The 19122-nt window shown below is 34.1% G+C and overlaps 1 protein-coding gene across 5 annotated transcripts in view; it reads left to right on the top strand.

Annotated features, from left to right (window-relative positions):
* The window catches only part of LRP1B (LDL receptor related protein 1B), a 588907-nt gene that overhangs the window by 391804 nt on the left and 177981 nt on the right, over nucleotides 1-19122 (top strand). For all 5 annotated transcript variants that reach the window (XM_085227675.1, XM_085227679.1, XM_085227677.1 and 2 more), the window contains exons 13-21: nucleotides 1113-1332; nucleotides 3152-3341; nucleotides 5015-5137; nucleotides 6976-7116; nucleotides 10606-10731; nucleotides 12211-12327; nucleotides 15494-15574; nucleotides 17163-17330; nucleotides 17582-17764. In XM_085227675.1, coding sequence (XP_085083801.1) covers nucleotides 1113-1332; nucleotides 3152-3341; nucleotides 5015-5137; nucleotides 6976-7116; nucleotides 10606-10731; nucleotides 12211-12327; nucleotides 15494-15574; nucleotides 17163-17330; nucleotides 17582-17764 — 1349 coding nt within the window. The remainder of the gene's footprint in view (nucleotides 1-1112; nucleotides 1333-3151; nucleotides 3342-5014; nucleotides 5138-6975; nucleotides 7117-10605; nucleotides 10732-12210; nucleotides 12328-15493; nucleotides 15575-17162; nucleotides 17331-17581; nucleotides 17765-19122) is intronic.

Genomic DNA, 19122 nt, shown 5'->3' with positions numbered 1-19122 from the left:
ACCTGTGGTATATGTTGGGTATGTAGATATGATACGACTATTTGTTTTTCCAAGTTCTTATGTAAAAGGTACGCTGATCACATTAGACTTAAAAGTGGTTTCAATTCAATCTCTGATGAGTGGGTTTGACATTGTTTACGTGATTGCTTTTTATTTGAAATGGATTTGACAGGAAGACTGTTTTTTTTTCTGTTTGTTGTTGTTGTTGTTGTTGTTGTTGTTGTTTTTTGTTTTGTTTTTTTTTTGCTCCCATGTTTCCTTCCTTTGGAAATGTGGTGATTTTGAGAATTATAATTACAGGACTTGAAAAATTAGTTCAATTAGAAAAGTAACAAAAAAAAAAAAACAAAGTGTGTTCTAGTATCCAGTAGACAGTATCTCAAAGAAATAATCTGAGCTTATACTTTTAACTGACTTACTGTGATGCTTGCTTGTTTTTTCTGGAGGTACTTTTATTTTTTTATGAGGGGGGTCAGTTATTCACACTACTGTTACTTAAGCCATAAAACTATGATAAAATTACTTAGCATATACTTTTTAGATGCTTTTTCTAGTCATCTATATTAGTGTTTCTGGAAGAGACAGACTGTAATAGTTCTTGAGTAATTTGACTTCTTTCATGTGAAATGGGGAGTACGCAGGACTTCAGAGATATTCTGTAGCTATTAAGCTAGATTACGATTAATTTGTGTTTTCTACCTTTTTGAAAATATTAGGCACAATTAAAAAAGGCAAATTAATCTTAGCAAAAAAAAAAAAAAAAGCAGTTGAAGATTGAACTTGATGGCAAAGTTAATAAAATGGCAGTTAAAAATTCCATAATTTTGGTGTGATTAAATAGGGTTTGAAGCAATTACTTCACTTCTCATTTAAGTCTATTTGGCATTCATATAGTTCATACAATATGAAGAAAAAAAAAACATTGGGTCAGCATTCTGTGGACACAGAAAGTTTCTATTGCTATTGACTTAGAAACAGCAACAAAAAGACAAATGGAAAAGACTGTATTGCTCTAACTTGTGAGTGTGCTGTTTCGAAGTTCTGTTAAAAGTCTATAGTATTATTCACATGATTAAAATGGCATCTGAATGTTCATTTCTATAATTTAATAGCTGGATGTATTGGACAGACTGGGAAGAAGATGAAATAGACGACAGTGTGGGAAGAATTGAGAAGGCATGGATGGATGGCTACAGTCGGCAGATTTTTGTAACATCAAAGATGCTTTGGCCGAATGGTTTAACTCTGGACTATCATGCCAATGTGTTATACTGGTGTGATGCCTATTATGATCACATTGAAAGAATATTTTTGAATGGAACTGAAAGAAAGGTAAAAGAAAAATACTGCTGCTTTGCCATAGGCATTTTTCTTTGGATTTTATTGTGTTATGTTAAAAAATGCTTTTCAAGCTTTTTAAAGTCTGCATAACCCTGCGGCATGTTCAGTGGTATCTCTGTTGAAACAAGTGATGTTGGCAGTGTCCTGGAGGAGAATATAATATAGCTTACAATTTTCATCTTAGCTTTAGAAAGTGACACAAAAGTTGTTATTTTTTTATTAATTTATTTTTCTCATGTGAGAATGAATTGTATTTTGATTGATTCACCAAGCTACAAGGAGCTTTACAGTAAAATAAAACAAAGCACCACTTTCTTTTGGCTCTGCCAGAGTGAGGCTTTTATTTAACTTCACTGGGTAATCTGCTTTCAGCAAATCCCAGCACCCCATTGGAACATTTGTGATCCTGTGCAGAGAGGAAACACTCAGCAAGTCCAGTCAGTGATGGAGAGATTGTTTTAGTGCTTGATAATGGCTGCAATATCTAAATACAAATCTTCAGAAGTTCTGTGTTATTTTTTAGAAATAACAAGAGTAGAAGAAACATATGAAAAACAGTTGAAATGGTCTGGAATTGAATAATTTGTGAGAGGTTTCACATCTGTTTCATGAAATTGGTGCATTGACAACTGATTTTTTTTTTTACTGTACCGTGAATAGACATTAAGTCTATTTACATCTATATAGACTTTTTAACAAATCTTTGATTTCATTTCCATTCTACTCATGATTTCCTCTGTATGATGACCTTCACAGGGCCAATATGCAGATCTCTAGAACTCAAAGTAGTAACTGCAGATACGGTTCTCCCTGGGACTTGTCTCTGTACAATTACACACTTCTTCAAAAATCCTTTATATTGGGTGATCTGCTGTTAAGTCTATGCCAATGCAATAGTGTTGCGGTTTGTCACAATAGCTTGGTTGGGATTTAGATTTAATGCTTTTTCTCCAATCCATCATCGTCCTGTAAAGGAGGCAGGAGGAGGGTGAATACACTGGGAGAAAGACATCTTTTAATTAAAGATCCTTGTCTACTTGCAATGCTAGACATGCTGTGAAGTTCCTGGATAGAACAGGTCTAAAATAGTAAATGCAGCTACCATGGATTACTAGTGAGAGCTGATGGCTTTGCCTCCCACCATAACTGCTGAATAATAAGCCCCTGTTTTCATAGGCTTCATATGGGGGAAAAATGGTTTTACTATTTTGGGAACAAACTGTGGCATGTGTTTAGCTTATTTCTTTCTCTGTTGCTCTTTTTTTTTTTCTTCTTTTTAGTTACCACAACCCAAAATAAATGAGAATTTTTTTCAGAAATCAATCATTTGCACTTAAACAAAAATAAGGAACGCATACTGTTTTTCGCTCTTGGTAGAAGCAGGAATATTGAATCAAAACTTAGTTGAAGTAATAATCACTCCAAAATATGGGATTGAGATGTGTGTTTACTGCAGAAGATGACTTCAGCAACATTTTACAAGAAGCAAATACTTGATATACTTGACATATACTGAAAGTTATAAACTGCCATGCTTCCTTACTATGGAGGAAGATAGATGATTACTGAACATAATAATTAAACGATTTTCTGCATTCCTGTACTTTATTTGAGAGAACCCTCTTAAAACAAATATATATGAAGTTTTAAAGTTAGTTTTTTATGCTGTTGCAGAGATCAGCTGTATGCTACTTAATTTTAGTGCATTACGTTAGTAAATTTGGGCATAGTGCTCATATCAGTTTTCCTTTATCCTCCTTTATGTTCTCTATAGTGCGTTAGTAAAAGTAATCTGACCAATTAATTGCAGGTAATCTACAGCGGAAAAGATTTGAATCATCCTTTTGGATTATCACATCATGGAAATCATATTTACTGGACAGACTATATGAATGGATCTATTTTCCAGCTGGATCTGATCACAAGGAATGTGACACTGTTAAGAAGTGAGAGACCACCTTTGTTTGGGCTTCAGATATATGACCCACGTAAACAGCAAGGTATTAATAAGCTATGATTTCTCAAAGACCTACTACAGAAGGACATTTTCCCTCCTAACCTTGCAATACTTTGAAAATAATGATTGAACAATGATAGGAAAAGGAATATAGGAATATGCTGATTGTGGCACGGCAAAGATACTTCTTAAAATTTCAATCTTGTAGTTACTGAAAGCAGTGAGACAAAATAGTGTTCATAACTGTATTTCTTTGTATTTATTGGCATTTTCCTTGTGTGTGAAAGAGACTCTGAAAATATAAAATAGGATAATATTGTTAATAGGATAGTATGCATTGGTCATACACATAAAATACACAATTGCATTTAGCTTTTCTCAGGGAAAGATCATTACTTTTTGCCTTTTTTTTTTTTTCTGTAACTTTCTTTTTCTCCTTGGTCTCCGTCTGCACCATATGACTTAGCCTGCTGAATGTACATGGTAATGTTATCTAGAATCCAAATCAGGGGCCTTTGAAAGGTAGTGGAAAAGTGGATTCTTTATATAGCTTGTTTCAGTAGAGAAATAAGATATAAGGCCATAGATTAGCATGGATAGTGTTTACAAAATGCACACACTTTAATTTACAGATTTATTTTTATGGAAGAAATTTTGGGAGCCATTTATTATATACAACATTTTAGATGAGTGTTGAATAATTGCTTTCTTTAGTGAAAACATAGTTCTGGTTATAGTCTGCCACCTCAGATGGAAAGCATGAAAGTAAGCATCAGGGATTAGTATAAACAAAATACTGTTCTAAAAGTTTAAGTAGCTTACTGAGCTATCATTTTTGACATCTACTGGTAGAACAGTGTTTCCATTTCCATAGTTCCCATAGAAAACTGGAGACCCTTAAGAGTTTTTATTCTTGAAACATTTGGTTCTGTGAACAAAATAGAAACAAAATGGAAATTTTCTTATTAGTCTCATTCCTATTTAGTATATATACAACTTTAACATGTACTTTGCTCAACTGTAATAGCCAAAATACTAAAACTGTCTTATTAGGTGCTTCACAGGCACCTTGTTCCAGGCTTTAAAGCTCAGTTATATTTTCATAGTATCATCACTAGTGTGCAGCAGTTCTTGTTAGTTGATTAGAACACCTGACATCTGTCAGTATCTTCACGTGAGTAGCACATAGTGTTTGTGGAGAAACAACAACAGGGAAAAAAAAGTGGAGAAATAGCAGAATGTGTTCAGAAGAAGTACTACAATAGTAGCCTAAAACTCTGCCTTCCATAGATATCGTTACACTTCTAATTTCTGTTTTCTTTCTCTTTTTTAAGTCTCTATTTGTAGCTACATTGCTTTAACGTGTGCCGCTGCTGGTATACTTGACTGTTTCCTATATGTACTGCTGAATTTCTTGAAACTACTACATGCATGGCAATCTGTCAGCATTTGTACCTGTGGCATATTTAATAGTCTTTAATACTTGTTCATCTTCTGAAAGAAATGACATAGAATCCTGTAAATGGATGGTATCATTGTTTTTATTCTTTCAGGTTATTGCAACCTGTTTTAATATTATAACTAATAATAACCAAACTAGGAGAATAATGAGTCCCTAATAGACAAAAAAATAAGTGTAAAAAGGTATTCATGTGCTTACATCTCCTTATTCTAGCGTGGCTGTTAATTTTAAAGTGTCTTTTGTTGCTTTTACAGGTGATAACGCATGTCGTGTTAACAACGGAGGTTGCAGTACTCTCTGTTTAGCCATTCCTGGAGGCAGAGTTTGTGCCTGTGCTGATAATCAGTTTTTGGAGGAAAACAGCACAACCTGCATGAGTAAGTTGTTTAAACAATATATGGTTTGATTGCACTGTTAAGGGATAAAAACAATTCTCAAAATAAATCAAAAAAAGCTCTTCTCCTTACAGGATTTTGTGATTTTAGAGGGCAGAGGTGTTCCTTCAATAAAAATTCTAATTGCAGAAAGTTTGATAAATATAGTAAAGGCTTCTTTTCTGTAGAGACAGACAATTAAGCATACTGTATTTGAGGATGAAATGTCTGATGCAATAAGAGACTTGGATGTTTCAATTGTCTCTTTCACAGAATATCAGAAATATCAGAATTTCATGACAAATATAAATAAACTAGTTTATATATCAGATTATTATATGAACTAAGTATCTCAAATTGAAATCTGGCATAAAAAATGTTCATGCTGAATCTATTCAGGAAATACATCAGGTATATATTTATATGTATATAATACACAACTCATAAATTATACAAATCTTGTATCTCTTGGATATCTTCATTGAAATGCCAATAACATTTCAGCATTCATGTGGGAGTAGAAATATTATATGACAGTATATGTAGATATATTTTTTAAAATACGTGCACTTAGCATTTTCAACATTAAAAATTCTTATTGTTGTTCTGGGTCTCATTCGTCATTTCCTTAAGTTCAACATGTAGAACTCTATATAGATCTTCAGGTATAAGCCTATAAGAGCTGAGAAAAGCATAGTGATTATTTCATAACATGTTGGGCAATGAGTTTGCAATTACCTTGAACCTGACCCAAGCACATAGCTAGTAGAGCCATCACTGTTGCCGAAAAAAAAGTCTCATCAGGAAAAGAGGTTAGACACCTTCAGATCTGAATCAAGTAGGTTTCCTGTTTTTTGTTTTTTGTTTTTGTTTTTTTTCCCAGCAAATGTCAGTGCCCAATTCTTTTGAAAGTCCTTGGTGTTTCTGACTGGGTCATAAAGTAATGTGTATTTTACACATAAAATATCTTGAACTTCGTGTTGAGAAATGTATCTATTTGGATTTATCAATAAGCTTGAGGCTTCCTACTTAATTCTACTGCAGTAGATTTTTATCTTTTCATATTTGTGAATTTATACAGTGCGTAATGCAGGTGTTTGAGTTGTTGCCTGGATACAAGAATCAGCTTTTCAGTAATCATTCTCTAGACCTTAAATGTGCACCAGAATTTGAATTTTTTTTCTTTTCACTATCAGCAAAGCATTATAGTATTTTAAACTGATATTTTTGCACTATCATCTTAAGCACAAATTTAAAATTTAAAAAAAGTCTGAATGGCATTCTGTTATGAGTTCTCCCATTTATTACAAATGCATGATCTCAACTCAAATCTGCATACTGCTGCAGGCTTTAGGTGAAATTGCTTCAAATATGTGAAGTTTACGAAATACTGTTTTGATAAGTGGTATAGTGGAAATGCTAAGTCACAGTTTGAAGCAGTGATTGAGCATCTGGTAGGAAGGCAGCACGAACCTGGGGAGCTCAGGTGCAAGCAATGCACCTTACTGATTGGAAGTGGTAGAGCCAGGATACACCCCTTCCCAGATCTTATGCGAGGGTTGGCAGTGTGGGCAAGGGTATTTTGCTGGAGATCCCTGCCTACCTCTGAGGCTTTTCAAAGGTAAGCAGCTTCTTTCCTTTATTTCTGTACCTGTGGCTGTTGTGTTTGAGCAAGTCCTTACTTGCTGCAGCTTAGGACCTTGCTAATCTGCTGTCAATGCTGTGCTTTCCATCGCATTATGAGTGGTAACAAAATAATTTGTGTATCTATACGTGTAGAGGTAGGATTCTGTACGTATCAAGCTAACAAGTTATTTGTGCATCTTGCTTATATTTTGTAGTTAAACATGGAGAAATGCCACCACAGTTGTGCAAAGCCGAACAGTTCCAGTGTAACAATAAGCGCTGTATCCATGGTCGCTGGCGCTGTGATGGAGATGATGACTGTTTGGATGGCAGTGATGAGCATGCTGACATTTGCTGTAAGTATTTTTTTTTTTTTTTTTTTTTACATTTTAATCCACGTTTCATGGAAACCAAATAATGTCGCATGTTAAATAGAAGTCTGAGGAGAACCAAACACAAACTATAACCTTTTAAGTCATTCACATAATTTTCTTTTCCCGCATATAGTAATAGTAGTATTTATAAATAACACTCATACTCGTTTCATAGTATAGTAGAAGAGTAATGTCAATTTGATTTTGACACAGCAATAGATTGATCATCTGTGGATATATTTGAAACTAAGATTTGCATAGTCCTGGGACACTTCTAGCTGACCTTGCTTGAGCAAGAAATTAATGTGGTCTCAAGAGGTCCCTTCCTACTCGAAGTGATTCTGTGGTCCTAGAGTTTTTGTTTTCTTTTTTTTTTTTTTTTTTTTAAGGAAACCAATATAATACTTTCCGTTTTAGCAAGAATGTACTCTTATCTTTAAAAACATGGTTTTAGTACAGTTGTATTATTGCTTGTTTGTTTCTTTGTTTCACCATAGAGGAGTGCCACTATTGAAATGAAAAATGCTAGAAAGCATACCGATTATTTATCTGAGTCATTCCTGGAGCGTAGCTAACCTCCTGTAAATTGAGAGCTGAGATGGTGAAAATGTCTCTTTCCTTTCTCAGATTGTTGCAGTGATTACTTCATTTTTCTATACCAAATTTCCTTTATAAAAATGAAAATACATTATTTCTTTTCCTATCACTTGTAGACGTAAAGATCTGATATACTCTTACTCTGATGCATTGTTCTGTGTGTCTGAAAACTTTTGTCATGGTCTCTCATTCTTGTTTCTTTGAGACAAAATAACTTGAATCTTTTTGTTTGTTTTTTTGTTTTTTTTGTCTTTTTTTTTTAATTTCTTTTATTTTTTTCCCCAGTAGGTGGTGGTGGTGGTGTGCTTGTTTTTTGGAATTCATTGCTCTTTTCTGAATGTTGCAAAGTGAAACTTGGGGTTGGGTGTCCAAAATTGGATGTGGGTGTTTTTGCTGAGTCCTGCAGGAACCTGATGAGGATGAGAGTAACACTGATAGAAATATTTTTACACCTTGGGTAAATCTTGTGTGTTTCGCTCTGGCTTGATGCTGTTGATGTACATTGACCTAGTGATCCTCTGTTAAAACACAGTCTTTTTCTTGATGATTGTTACATGTAGCCAGTTCTAATTTTTTGTGTATTTTTATAAATTTTGCTATCTCCATGAAATAGACATTACTGATTTATATCTGAATTCTTTTTAAGTTTTTTTTTTTTTTCTGTTGATCTGAGTTGCTTTGAAACATTAGCAGTACAAGGGATTGTTAAACAAGGAGTTAACTAATAAAGACAGAAGGAAAATCTTTTGACAACGTTGACTTGATTCTTATTTCAATTAGTGTAATTTAGGCTAATTCACTGATGGTAGCTTTTGATACCCAGAGGATTTTTACAGATACAAATGAAATCATACAATCCCAAATTCGTATATGATGCATAGTTTGTGTCCAGCATGTTAACAGTGGTCTCTTTTCATCAGTTACTATAGAAACTTCATTAGTTCTTCTGGAAGTAGTCCGAAAGGTTTGCAGTTACGACCAGAATGTACACAAATTTTAAACGTAAATAAGACATTTAAAATAATGTCTATGTCTCTATTAACAAAGCAAAATTTAAGATAAGTCTTCATGTTTGATTTTTATCAGATTGTTTATAACACTTTAAGCTCCATTTAGATTGCAAGCTTGGTTGCTTTATAAGTATTATGAGACTTGGAATGCTGTTCTGCTCAAATTATTAATATATTTACTTCCAATGCTATTTTACCCTCCACATAAAACACTCATGAAGGGTTCATGTGCCATTGGTATCACACTCACTCTCTGTTGTTTTCAGTAGGCAGAATAGGTAAAAGGTCAAAGATAAAAGCTACTGAAATGTCAGGGATAAGCCTGCAAGATGTCCTTTCATTTTAAATACCATTTGTTTCCAGATATATGTTAAACTTTAAAAAAGAGACCAGATAGCTGAGTAGGTGGATAAGAGTTTGGGATTTTTGTTTTTAACTGGGTGTTTGAAACTACTTAGTTTACTGCTCTTGTGTAGGTGAGTGAGATCTGCTAATAACAGACCCTGTTATTAGTACGAAAGCTGAACATACATATTTGTTACAGCTAGGAGAGCAGGCCAGTTGTATGTACGTAACTTGTATGCTTTCAAAGTCTATGTGGTTCTTATGTTATTAGGTTGCTAGTGAGAAAGAGAAATATTCTACAATTATACATAGGCTACCTAGAAATGAGTAGGTTTAAGTAGATATGTGTAATATGGCTTAAATAATTTTTGGTTAATTCAGATTTACTAGAATTTAAGATAGCGTGTGCAGTTAAATTTTTGAGATAGTTGGAGCCATTTTTGTTCTTTCACCTAGTGTTACATAACAAATGTTAGGTGACATCTATCTGATAACTTGATTCATGAGAGAGCAGAGGTCAGCTGCATTTGTTTGTAGTTCAGGAGAGTTTTAATTTCATAATTTTAAACCTATTGTGAAAATACTATTTATAACTAACTCATTGAGAACTTATATGTATAATGTATATATTTATTTGAGGATTTTTTATTCCTAATGTTATTTACACAGATCATGATTATGAACTTGATAGCAAAAACCGTTGAGCTTGATGGATCCAACTATTTACCATATTGTTACATTTTTGCAGCATGAATCCTTGTCACATTTTTATTGTATTAATTAAAAAAAATATCTAATCCTCCAAAATTCACAGCCCTGATCCACCCCAGATAAAAGCCTGAAGAAAATATAGTCTTTCCTGCTTTATTCAAGGTGAACATAAGCCAGTATTATTCAGCATTGCATAAAGCAAATTATGTGACATGACCTCTTTTAACTAGTGTGATGGATATCTGCATTCAGATTGTCAAAGTCATTTGAGTGCCATGCTCCTAGGCATGCATTCTATCACATACATGGTACAGGCAATAAAATTTGTTTGTTTTAATGGATCCTTTGTGTTTTAAGCCTGTTGAATCTCAGAGATCTTGACATTCTGTTATAAACCTTCAACTCAGGTGTTTAATCTATAATATATTACAGATATGCGGGTTCAACCTTTCATTTGGACTATTTTGGAATCAGAATTTTACCTCTTCCCTTTTGATATCTTTTTGTCTGTACTTGTAAACTGTTGCTATCTTTTATCATTTAGTGGTTAATAGAAGAGGGCCTCCGTAGGAATTTATTATGTGTTCTTTAATTACTATGTACTCTTTAATTATTGGAGTACTGTTTAAGTACTTCAGTATTTTTTATTGATTCTATTGTTGAACACTTTTCATGTCATGATGATGATGATATATCAAGGATAACCCTACTACCTGCATCACCAGGGAATATTATTTAATACATTATTTTCAGCTGGTTTTCTCTGATTGTTTTCTAAGGAAAAAACTCTGCTGTCTTTTCCCCCCAGTCAATCATAGTTGTCCTGAGAATCAGTTTAAATGCCAAAATAATCGCTGCATTCCCAAGAGATGGCTATGTGATGGAGCTAATGACTGTGGTAATAACGAAGATGAATCAAATAAAACCTGTGCAGGTAAAAACTTTACTTAATTCCAGCTCCATAAGCAATTCTGTGCTGTACTGTACTGAACCAGTCAGCTATTAGTAAATCTGATTATTGTCATCTTAAATTAATTCAGATGCTGATGCCGCTAAGATGGAATACAAATTATATTTTACTTCATCTTTGTGCTTGATTGTGCTTTCCAAAGTAATTCAGCACTTAATCTGTCCATATGGGCTGACTGTCAAAGTACTACTTAGGTACAAACTTGTTCCTGCTAAATCTTTTTTGGCAGTTAGAATTGTTTGTTAACAGGCTCTGATGAGTAAATTTTATTTTATGCTGACAAAAGCATAATTTCTTACTCGGTTTCCCCTTGGTACCTTGAAAATTGTTTTCATTTGTAATTTATTTTCTGCATAATGGATTTTTAAGGAAATGTCAAGATGAAGATTGTTCCATGATTCCACTGCAATAAATCATGGAGTTCCAAATCTATGATGTTTACTTCTTGTCAGTAGAGTATGCTAAACAATCATTGAATGTTTGCTGTACAAAATATCAGATGTCAGTGTGTGATGGCTCTTTAACTGAAATGCAGTGATAGGCAGCATTGCCATAAATTCCCATGATTCATTTTGTTTGATTTAACTTTTCATGTATGGAATGATCAGTTCATGGCTTATTTGTGCAGTTTGTCAAAAAAAATCTCTACCTATGTATCTCTCTCTATATAGCTTTAGCTATAATCTATAGATTCCATGTCACTATTACAGTTATTGTAGATTGTAATACATATTGATGTCTTTTTATATTCAAGTTTCGTAATCATAATATGATTCTATTTCTGTTGTTTTTTTCTTTTAGTGATAAGTTCACATTTTGAATAAATACAGTTATAGGATCAGCTTCATATGTTAGACTTTATTGTACTATTTATCAGATTTCAAAATCATGCGTAATTGCATAGTATAATTTCTTTTGGTGATATGTTTCTTATGAGGAAAGACATACATCGTGTACTTCAATGGATCATTATGCTTGCATATTTACAAATGCAAAGATTTTAGGAAAAGTGAGGCCAGGCGCACTGCATGCATAGTTTGTTTTATTGTGTGTGTAAATATGACTCTCAGTACATCATTGTTTATAGTAGGAAATACAGATTTTTTTTCTTAAGTAAAATTCCAGTTGTCAGTTAGATGTTTTTATACCCTGATTCACTTCAGCTTTAGCACTAATCATGTTTTATCAAGCATTACTGTTCTTCTTCTGACAAATACTGTGTATTCACACTAACAAGTGTATGATTCAGAGATGGGACAGGGTCCTGCAGATTTCAGTTTCCTCTGAAATCAAAGGAGGTGAATGATGTTAGTTAAAGTGAAATGAGCAGCCAGGCCAGGAGATACCACCTAGATTTGTGACTTCTACATACAGACTTGAACCAAAAGATCTAACAGATTTAGTCCATTTCCCTTGCATTTTTGGAGTGTTTTGTCTTGACAGCAAGAACGTGTCAGATCGACCAATTTTCTTGTGGGAATGGACGCTGTATTCCAACATCTTGGCTGTGTGACAGGGAGGATGACTGTGGAGATCAAACTGATGAAATGACATCCTGTGGTAAGTGAATATTCCTTTCTAGTGGAAAACGAGAAAAAAAGCACATAGTAAATGTGTAAATGAAAGTGGCTGATAGTGTGTGCTTCATAAAGATAAATCTTAAGGACTTCAGCTGTGAGAAAGTTTATGGAATAGGACTCATTTAGTGAATTCTGTTCATCCATAATCCTTTAAGTTTGTTTAATTTTGAGTTCTTCATGACTGGCAAACAGCTAATACCAATTAGTTGAGTTTGATGTTACTTTTTAAGGCCGTACTTCTCACTATCTCTTTTTTTATGGCTGCATTCAAGATTTTTCAAGATATATATACATATATATCTTTTTTTCATATGTTTCCTGGAGTATTAACCTTCTTTCCCTTGGCTTGTTTCCCGTTAGTTTTTCTCTCTCACTGGACTCACTTATCTTACAGTCTCTTACATTACTCCATTCCGTGTAACGATGACACTTGATATTGATAGTTTCTGTGATTAGCCATACCTTGTGTTCTTGAGCAACTTATCAATTTACAGATCTTAATGTTCTCTTTGTAATTCTTTCCATGTGTTCTATAGTATATTCTGTCAGCTTATCTGGAATATTTTTCCAGATCATCATCTAATTAGCATTTATTTCACCCACTATTTACCAGGTTTGTTGAACTTTACATCTATTCCATACTGGAGGATGTTGCTCATTTATTCTTGAGTGCTGTGGCTGTACAGATATGTTAAACATATATTTTTCATTTTTTTCTTGTGATTGGATGGCTAACAAAAGGCATTCTAACTATCAAAGATACTTAGCTACTCGAAATTCTTCTGCAAAACAGATTAAAATGCATTTTTTATTCAGTAGTTTGATTTTTTTTTATCATTACAAATCATATTTAAGCACACCTGTTCTTAGCTATGAATAACTTTTGGATCATACTGGTTCAAGAAATTGTTTGTACTTATGTTAGTCTATAGTGGCAGTGAGCAGTACTGGAAAAAATGATGCCAGTATCTAAACACACTTTTTCTTAAAATACAACCACATTTACTAAGAACTATGACATTTCTGAAGAAGGATTGAGAACAGAATGTGCTTATTTTTTTTCTTGCTTTCATAAAGGAAACAAGGCTTAAGATCGTGTTTTGTGTCCATCAGTATATCTGCCATACCATTTGCACTCAATCACCTAAGAGTGAAGAAAGTATCAAAGAAATAGAGCTTTTACAGAACAGTTGGATAGTAGAGAGAAACAAGTTTGGTGTTCACACTGTGGAGAAACTTCACTGTGAGCTCAAGAGGCACCATTGTTTTTTTTTGCCTGTCTGCTGGGCAGTCAGCTCAGAGATGGCTGTGAAACAGCTTCAGGAGGTGCATCTCTATGACAAAGGGGAAGGGAAAGGACTGCTGGGGTGGCCTTTGGGACAGTGAGGGACCAAAAAAGAAAAATTAAATAGAGTTAAATTTGTAGAAAAACATTGGAAAGCTAAAAATATAAGAAAAGAAAATAGAAAAAATAAAAGTTCTCGGCTTTCCCTGGAACACCTAAGAGATATATGTATATCTAAGTACCATTACACTTGAACATCTGTGTTATTTGTATCAGAACAGATACTTGGTTGTCATTGTAAAGTGTTCCTCTTAGAAAAAAATCTTTTTTCTTTTTAATTTATTAACAACATAAAGCTTTTTAAGTGTGATTGACAAAATATTATTGTTAAATTTTCTTGCCACCCCTTTCTTGTCTTGATGCAATAAAACCAATTGTTCCAATCTTAAGATGATGTTCTTGGTGATCTCTGAACTTTACTATTTAATGCAGCTGGTTTGTTGTTTCCTGTATGACCTTTTTTTTTTTTTTTGAAGGCAAAATCATCCTTGACTGGCCATAAAAATTATTTCCACCAAAGGCAGCAAGGGACAGCATATTTAAATCGGAGGTTCATTGAACCAAAAATTTGTAAAGAGACATTATGGTTATGTGATATGTTTTAAAAGTGTCCTGGTTCTCGAGATCTTTGTCAAGTTTTTGTTTTATGTTGACTCAACTGTGAAATTGTAACAAGACTAGAAGCTGAAGGCATCTAATGAGATATACGCTTGTTGATTTCTTGCAATTTTTTGGCTATCTTTATGTAGCTGACAGGTGTATGCACCATTTCAGACATTACTTTCTGTTGCATTTAGGATGTTCTCTGTAAGAATTTCAAGCCTGAAATTCTTTCATGAAGGAAAAGCTTGTCTTTACGTAGCAATTCAGGTAGATTGTCCTTACTGTTGTCTTTGGTTTGCATTAGGTAACTATGCAAACCTATGATGGTTTTTGAAAAGCATCTTACTCTCTTGATGGTCTGTATATAGATTAGATTTTAGGCTGCTCCTTATTCCTTTCAGATGGTTAGACTTTCAGATTATTTCCTATGAATTTCTAAGTTTTGTGAAGTGGATCTTGTATTTTCCAAATGATATAATGCAAACACAGTTTGTCATCTTAATGGCATTAATGCATATATCTTTGTCATTGATTTCAAAAGAAAAAGTTGGGAAAAAATCAAGTTGTTTTATGGAGAAGTATGTTAGGAATTATGAAAACAAAATGGTAAAAGAATAATGGGTGAGTCTCTAAGGATGATAATGTCTTAGTTTTCTACTTTTTTTTTTAAATGGAAATACACATAGGAAGTGATTGTAAATACTGGCATTTTGATTTTGTATTTTACTACGTCATTGTGCAGTAACTTTTCTCTCCCGACTGTTCTTTCACTTCGTACTTAACCTTCTCATTTTATAGTCTTCCATTTCCTGTCTTTTACTGGCAGCCATTGCATTTGAAGAACTATTTTTATTTTTTTTTTAACCTAAATGAAAATGCTGAAAACACAGCTTGTATCGCTATCAATGGCAAAGACAGGCCTTGTATGATGGGAGTATAGGACCATGTCATATAACACAGGCGAATGCATTCCATTGATCCCCATTGAGAAAGGATAGGTATTGCCATCATTTATTGTTAAAAGCCTTTTTATTGTTTCTTTTCATTCTCTTACTGTTTTTTTTCCATTCTAGAGTGTCTTATACAAATGTTTCATACCGTGCATTTGGCTTGTTTAAATCATGCATGCAGGACAGTGAAAGAATATTACTATAGACTATATATATTAAATAGGTTTTGGTTTTGAATGCTTTCGCAGAATTCCCAACGTGTGAGCCACTAACTCAATTTGTTTGCAAAAATGGAAGATGCATTAGCAGCAAATGGCTCTGTGATTCAGGCAAGTATGAAGTGTTCAATATCTGGAAAAAGAAAAAAAAAAATAGCAGATATTGCTTTGTTATTGTTTTGTGACCGATATTACCAGTTTGATTTGTAACTGGTCAGAGAATGAATAAATACAATAGTTGTAAATTACCTAATGGAAAAAGCAGCAAAACTGAATGATTGTCAGAAATGGTGCCATGGATATGGTGATAGTTGCAAATACTATATTCTGTAGAATATAGTTTGATGTAATCTTCAACTGTTTAAAAAAATAATAACAACACTGCTCATGTGTTTTTTATTTTCTGCTTTAAGAAAACAAATCAGTTCTGGTGACAAAATATCTACCATCTTTGTGAGCAACTACCACTTAATAAATGGCAATTGTCAGAAGGGAAGTCTAGGAAGACTTAGGACAGAAGTAGTAACATCATCAAGGGAATGTATTTGGCAACTATTCACGTGAATATTTTTCCATAGATTGTGATGTGGGAGGTATATCTTACCAGTCTTAACAAAATTGAACTGGTACTTCACCCATCACATAATGTGATATTACTGTGATGTTTATGAGGCTGAAAAAAATTCATAGCTGTATATGGGAAGATTCCCTAAATTATCACAGTGTGCTGAAATTCTGTGTAAGGAAACCCTATAGTGTTTATGTAGCATCTTGGCGATCACAGCTGAAGTAACAGAACTGCAATAAGATTGTTGTAATGGCTATAACAAAGTAAGGTTTCACTAAGGATAAAATAAAACAGCTTAATTTGGGAGCATCTGTATTTAAACAGGAAAATAAATGAAGAAAAATCTGCAGATTTCTAATGCCTACTGGTATGTTTGACTGAATAAGTGTGAATAAATGTAATGATCTTAGACTATCTAAAATGAAAGAGCAATGAGTGCTGTTAGTAGAGTTAAGGAACCATATGTTCCTTTACATTTAGACCTTACAGTAAGATCCTAACAGCCCAGAGGAGCACGCAATCACCTCCCACATGGTTAAATGAGAAAATGCCAGATTCTGCACCTGGGAGGGGTCAATCCTGGCTGTATGCACAGCAGAGTGGGGGATGAGATGCTGGAGAGCAGCCATACGGAAAAGAATCTGAGGGTTTTAGCTGGCAGCAGTTGGATCTAAGCTAGCAGTGTGCCCTGGAGCCAGAAGGATTGTGTGTACCCTGGGGACCCTCAGACCCAACACTGCTACCAGACAAGGAAAAAGATTGTCCCACTCTGCTCTGCAATATGTGGCCTCACATTCAGCACTGCGTGTAATTTGGGTACCATGGTATGAGGACATAAAACTTTTACACAGCATCCAAAGGAAGGGCTATTAAGGTGGGGAAAGGCCTAAGGGGCAAGGCACGTGCAGCTGAAATCTTTTGGTTTGTTTGACCTGGATCCAGAAGTGCGATTCAGTGATCCTTGTGGGTCCCTTCCAATTCAGGATAGGTGATGATTCTGTGTATTAGAAATAAATATTAGAAACAATAATAGTGTTTTATTTACTGTATGTTATTTTCCTTTCTGGAAATAGCTTGTTTCTCTTGGCGTATTTATTCAGATTCTGTATCTTTTAAAATCAATATTTGCAGATGATGACTGTGGCGATGGAAGTGATGAACTAGGCTGCATCCACTCATGTTCTGCTGATCAGTTCAGGTGTTATAATGGCAGATGTATCCCAAGCCATTGGGCATGTGATGGTGACAATGACTGTGGAGATTTCAGTGATGAAACCAGAACAAACTGCACCAAGGAAGGTTAGCTATCTTATTCTTCCCACATTTTATCACTTGTAAATAGATACAGAAGACTTTTCTTCAAAATACTTTGAGATTGTCTGAAGGCTTCTTTTTGGATTGATGAGATAGGAGGGGACAGTAGGATTTGAGTTATTCCTATGGACTGTGTTTTTGGCTTTGGTTGAGAAAGGGGATTCTAATTCATTGTAAACTTTGCATGGAAAAAACTCACTAAGCATATTCTTTGGTGTAATTCTTATTTTTCTAAGGAACTCCCACTCCTGGACGATGCAATGGGAAGGAATTTCAGTGCAGTCCTGATGGGAACTGTGTTCCTGAGTTGTGGCGCTGTGATGGAGAAAAGGACTGTGAAGATGGTAGTGATGAAAAAGGTTGTAATGGAACTATACGACTGTGTGATGAAAAGACCAAGTTCTCCTGTGTGAGTACAGGTATGTCTTTGTAGATGCTCTCATTTATTCACACTGCGTCTGTGTCTCTCTGTGTGATTTGCTATTAGGGGTGCAGTGGGAATATTCCTTAGTGTTTAATATTACTTGAGATGTTATTTATACCAGGAGTAAAATATTAATATGCTACTCTAACTTGTTTTCTGATTTATAATATAAAATGGAAGGCTTTTGAGATTATGTAAAACTCGAACTGTTCTGTGTGACAGCACATCAAAACAAATACTGAAATGTAACATTTAATAGTACTTCAAAGTCCAGGTATTTTCTTTCATTTTCTGTCTTTGGCACTACAAGTAATTTGAAATGGTATAAAGTAATTAGTTAGAAGACTTCAAAGAATTAGAACTGCAGCATTGGAAATTTGAACTGCAATTTTGAGAGAAAAAATGTATTCTCAGAGAAAGCTTAAAATCTAATCTTGTTACAATACTTCATTAAAAAATTGGAAAAGAATGTGACTAAACTAACATTTGCATTAGGATTTTTCAAAGTCATGCTTAGATGAAACACAAAAAGAATGTAGGTCATAATTGTATTTTTTTATTTCATTTCAAAGTTTAATGAAATATTGAGGGTAAAACATCTTTTATAAATGAAATTTAAATTAGGATGTATGTAATAGGTAGTAATTTTACCTGACATTATTAGTGGAAAGGAGTCCATGTTCTAATATCTGTGTTATAGCTAAGCATGTGAAGTGCTGAGATCTATGTAAACTCTGTCTAAAAGTATTTAGGAATGTGTATGAACAAATATATATGAAAGAAATAATAGTAAACCAACTTATTGCATTTGTGAGAATTGTTTGGGCTAAGAGAAATTGGCTAATTTCCTCTTATATATTGCTACCTGGTGGTGTCCAATTTCCTAATGCAAATGGTTTTTCTACTTAGAATAATGGTGGCCTCTAAGATCTGTAATATCCTGCCCCTTTTCTAACATGCTGTTAAGAAATCCTATAGGGCGTGTGCTATATAGTAGAACACCTTATATAGTAGTTCTATAAAACCTTTTAGTAATTTGTCTCTCACAGCTGGAACAACTTTTCCTAATTTGTCATCTGAATCTATGCTGCAAGCGTGATTCATTGCCTTCATAGAATCATAGAATTAGTCAGGTTGAAGGGACTTCAAGGATCATCAAGTCCAACTGCAGCCTAACCGTAGTACCCTAACTCTAACAACCCTCTGCTAAATCATAGCTCCGAGCACCACATCCAAATGGCTCTTAAACACATCCAGGGACGGTGACTCAACCACCTCCCTGCAGAGCCTATTCCAATGTTTAACCACCCTTTCTGTAAAGAAGTGTTTCTTAACGTCCAACCTAAACTTACC

The sequence above is a fragment of the Meleagris gallopavo genome, chromosome 7, assembly GCF_905368555.1.
Source record: "Meleagris gallopavo chromosome 7, MGAL_WU_HG_1.1, whole genome shotgun sequence".
In the NCBI taxonomy this organism is placed as follows: domain Eukaryota; kingdom Metazoa; phylum Chordata; class Aves; order Galliformes; family Phasianidae; genus Meleagris; species Meleagris gallopavo.
The sequence above is the reverse complement of the archived record's forward strand: the minus strand, read 5'-3'. Positions and strand labels throughout refer to the sequence as shown.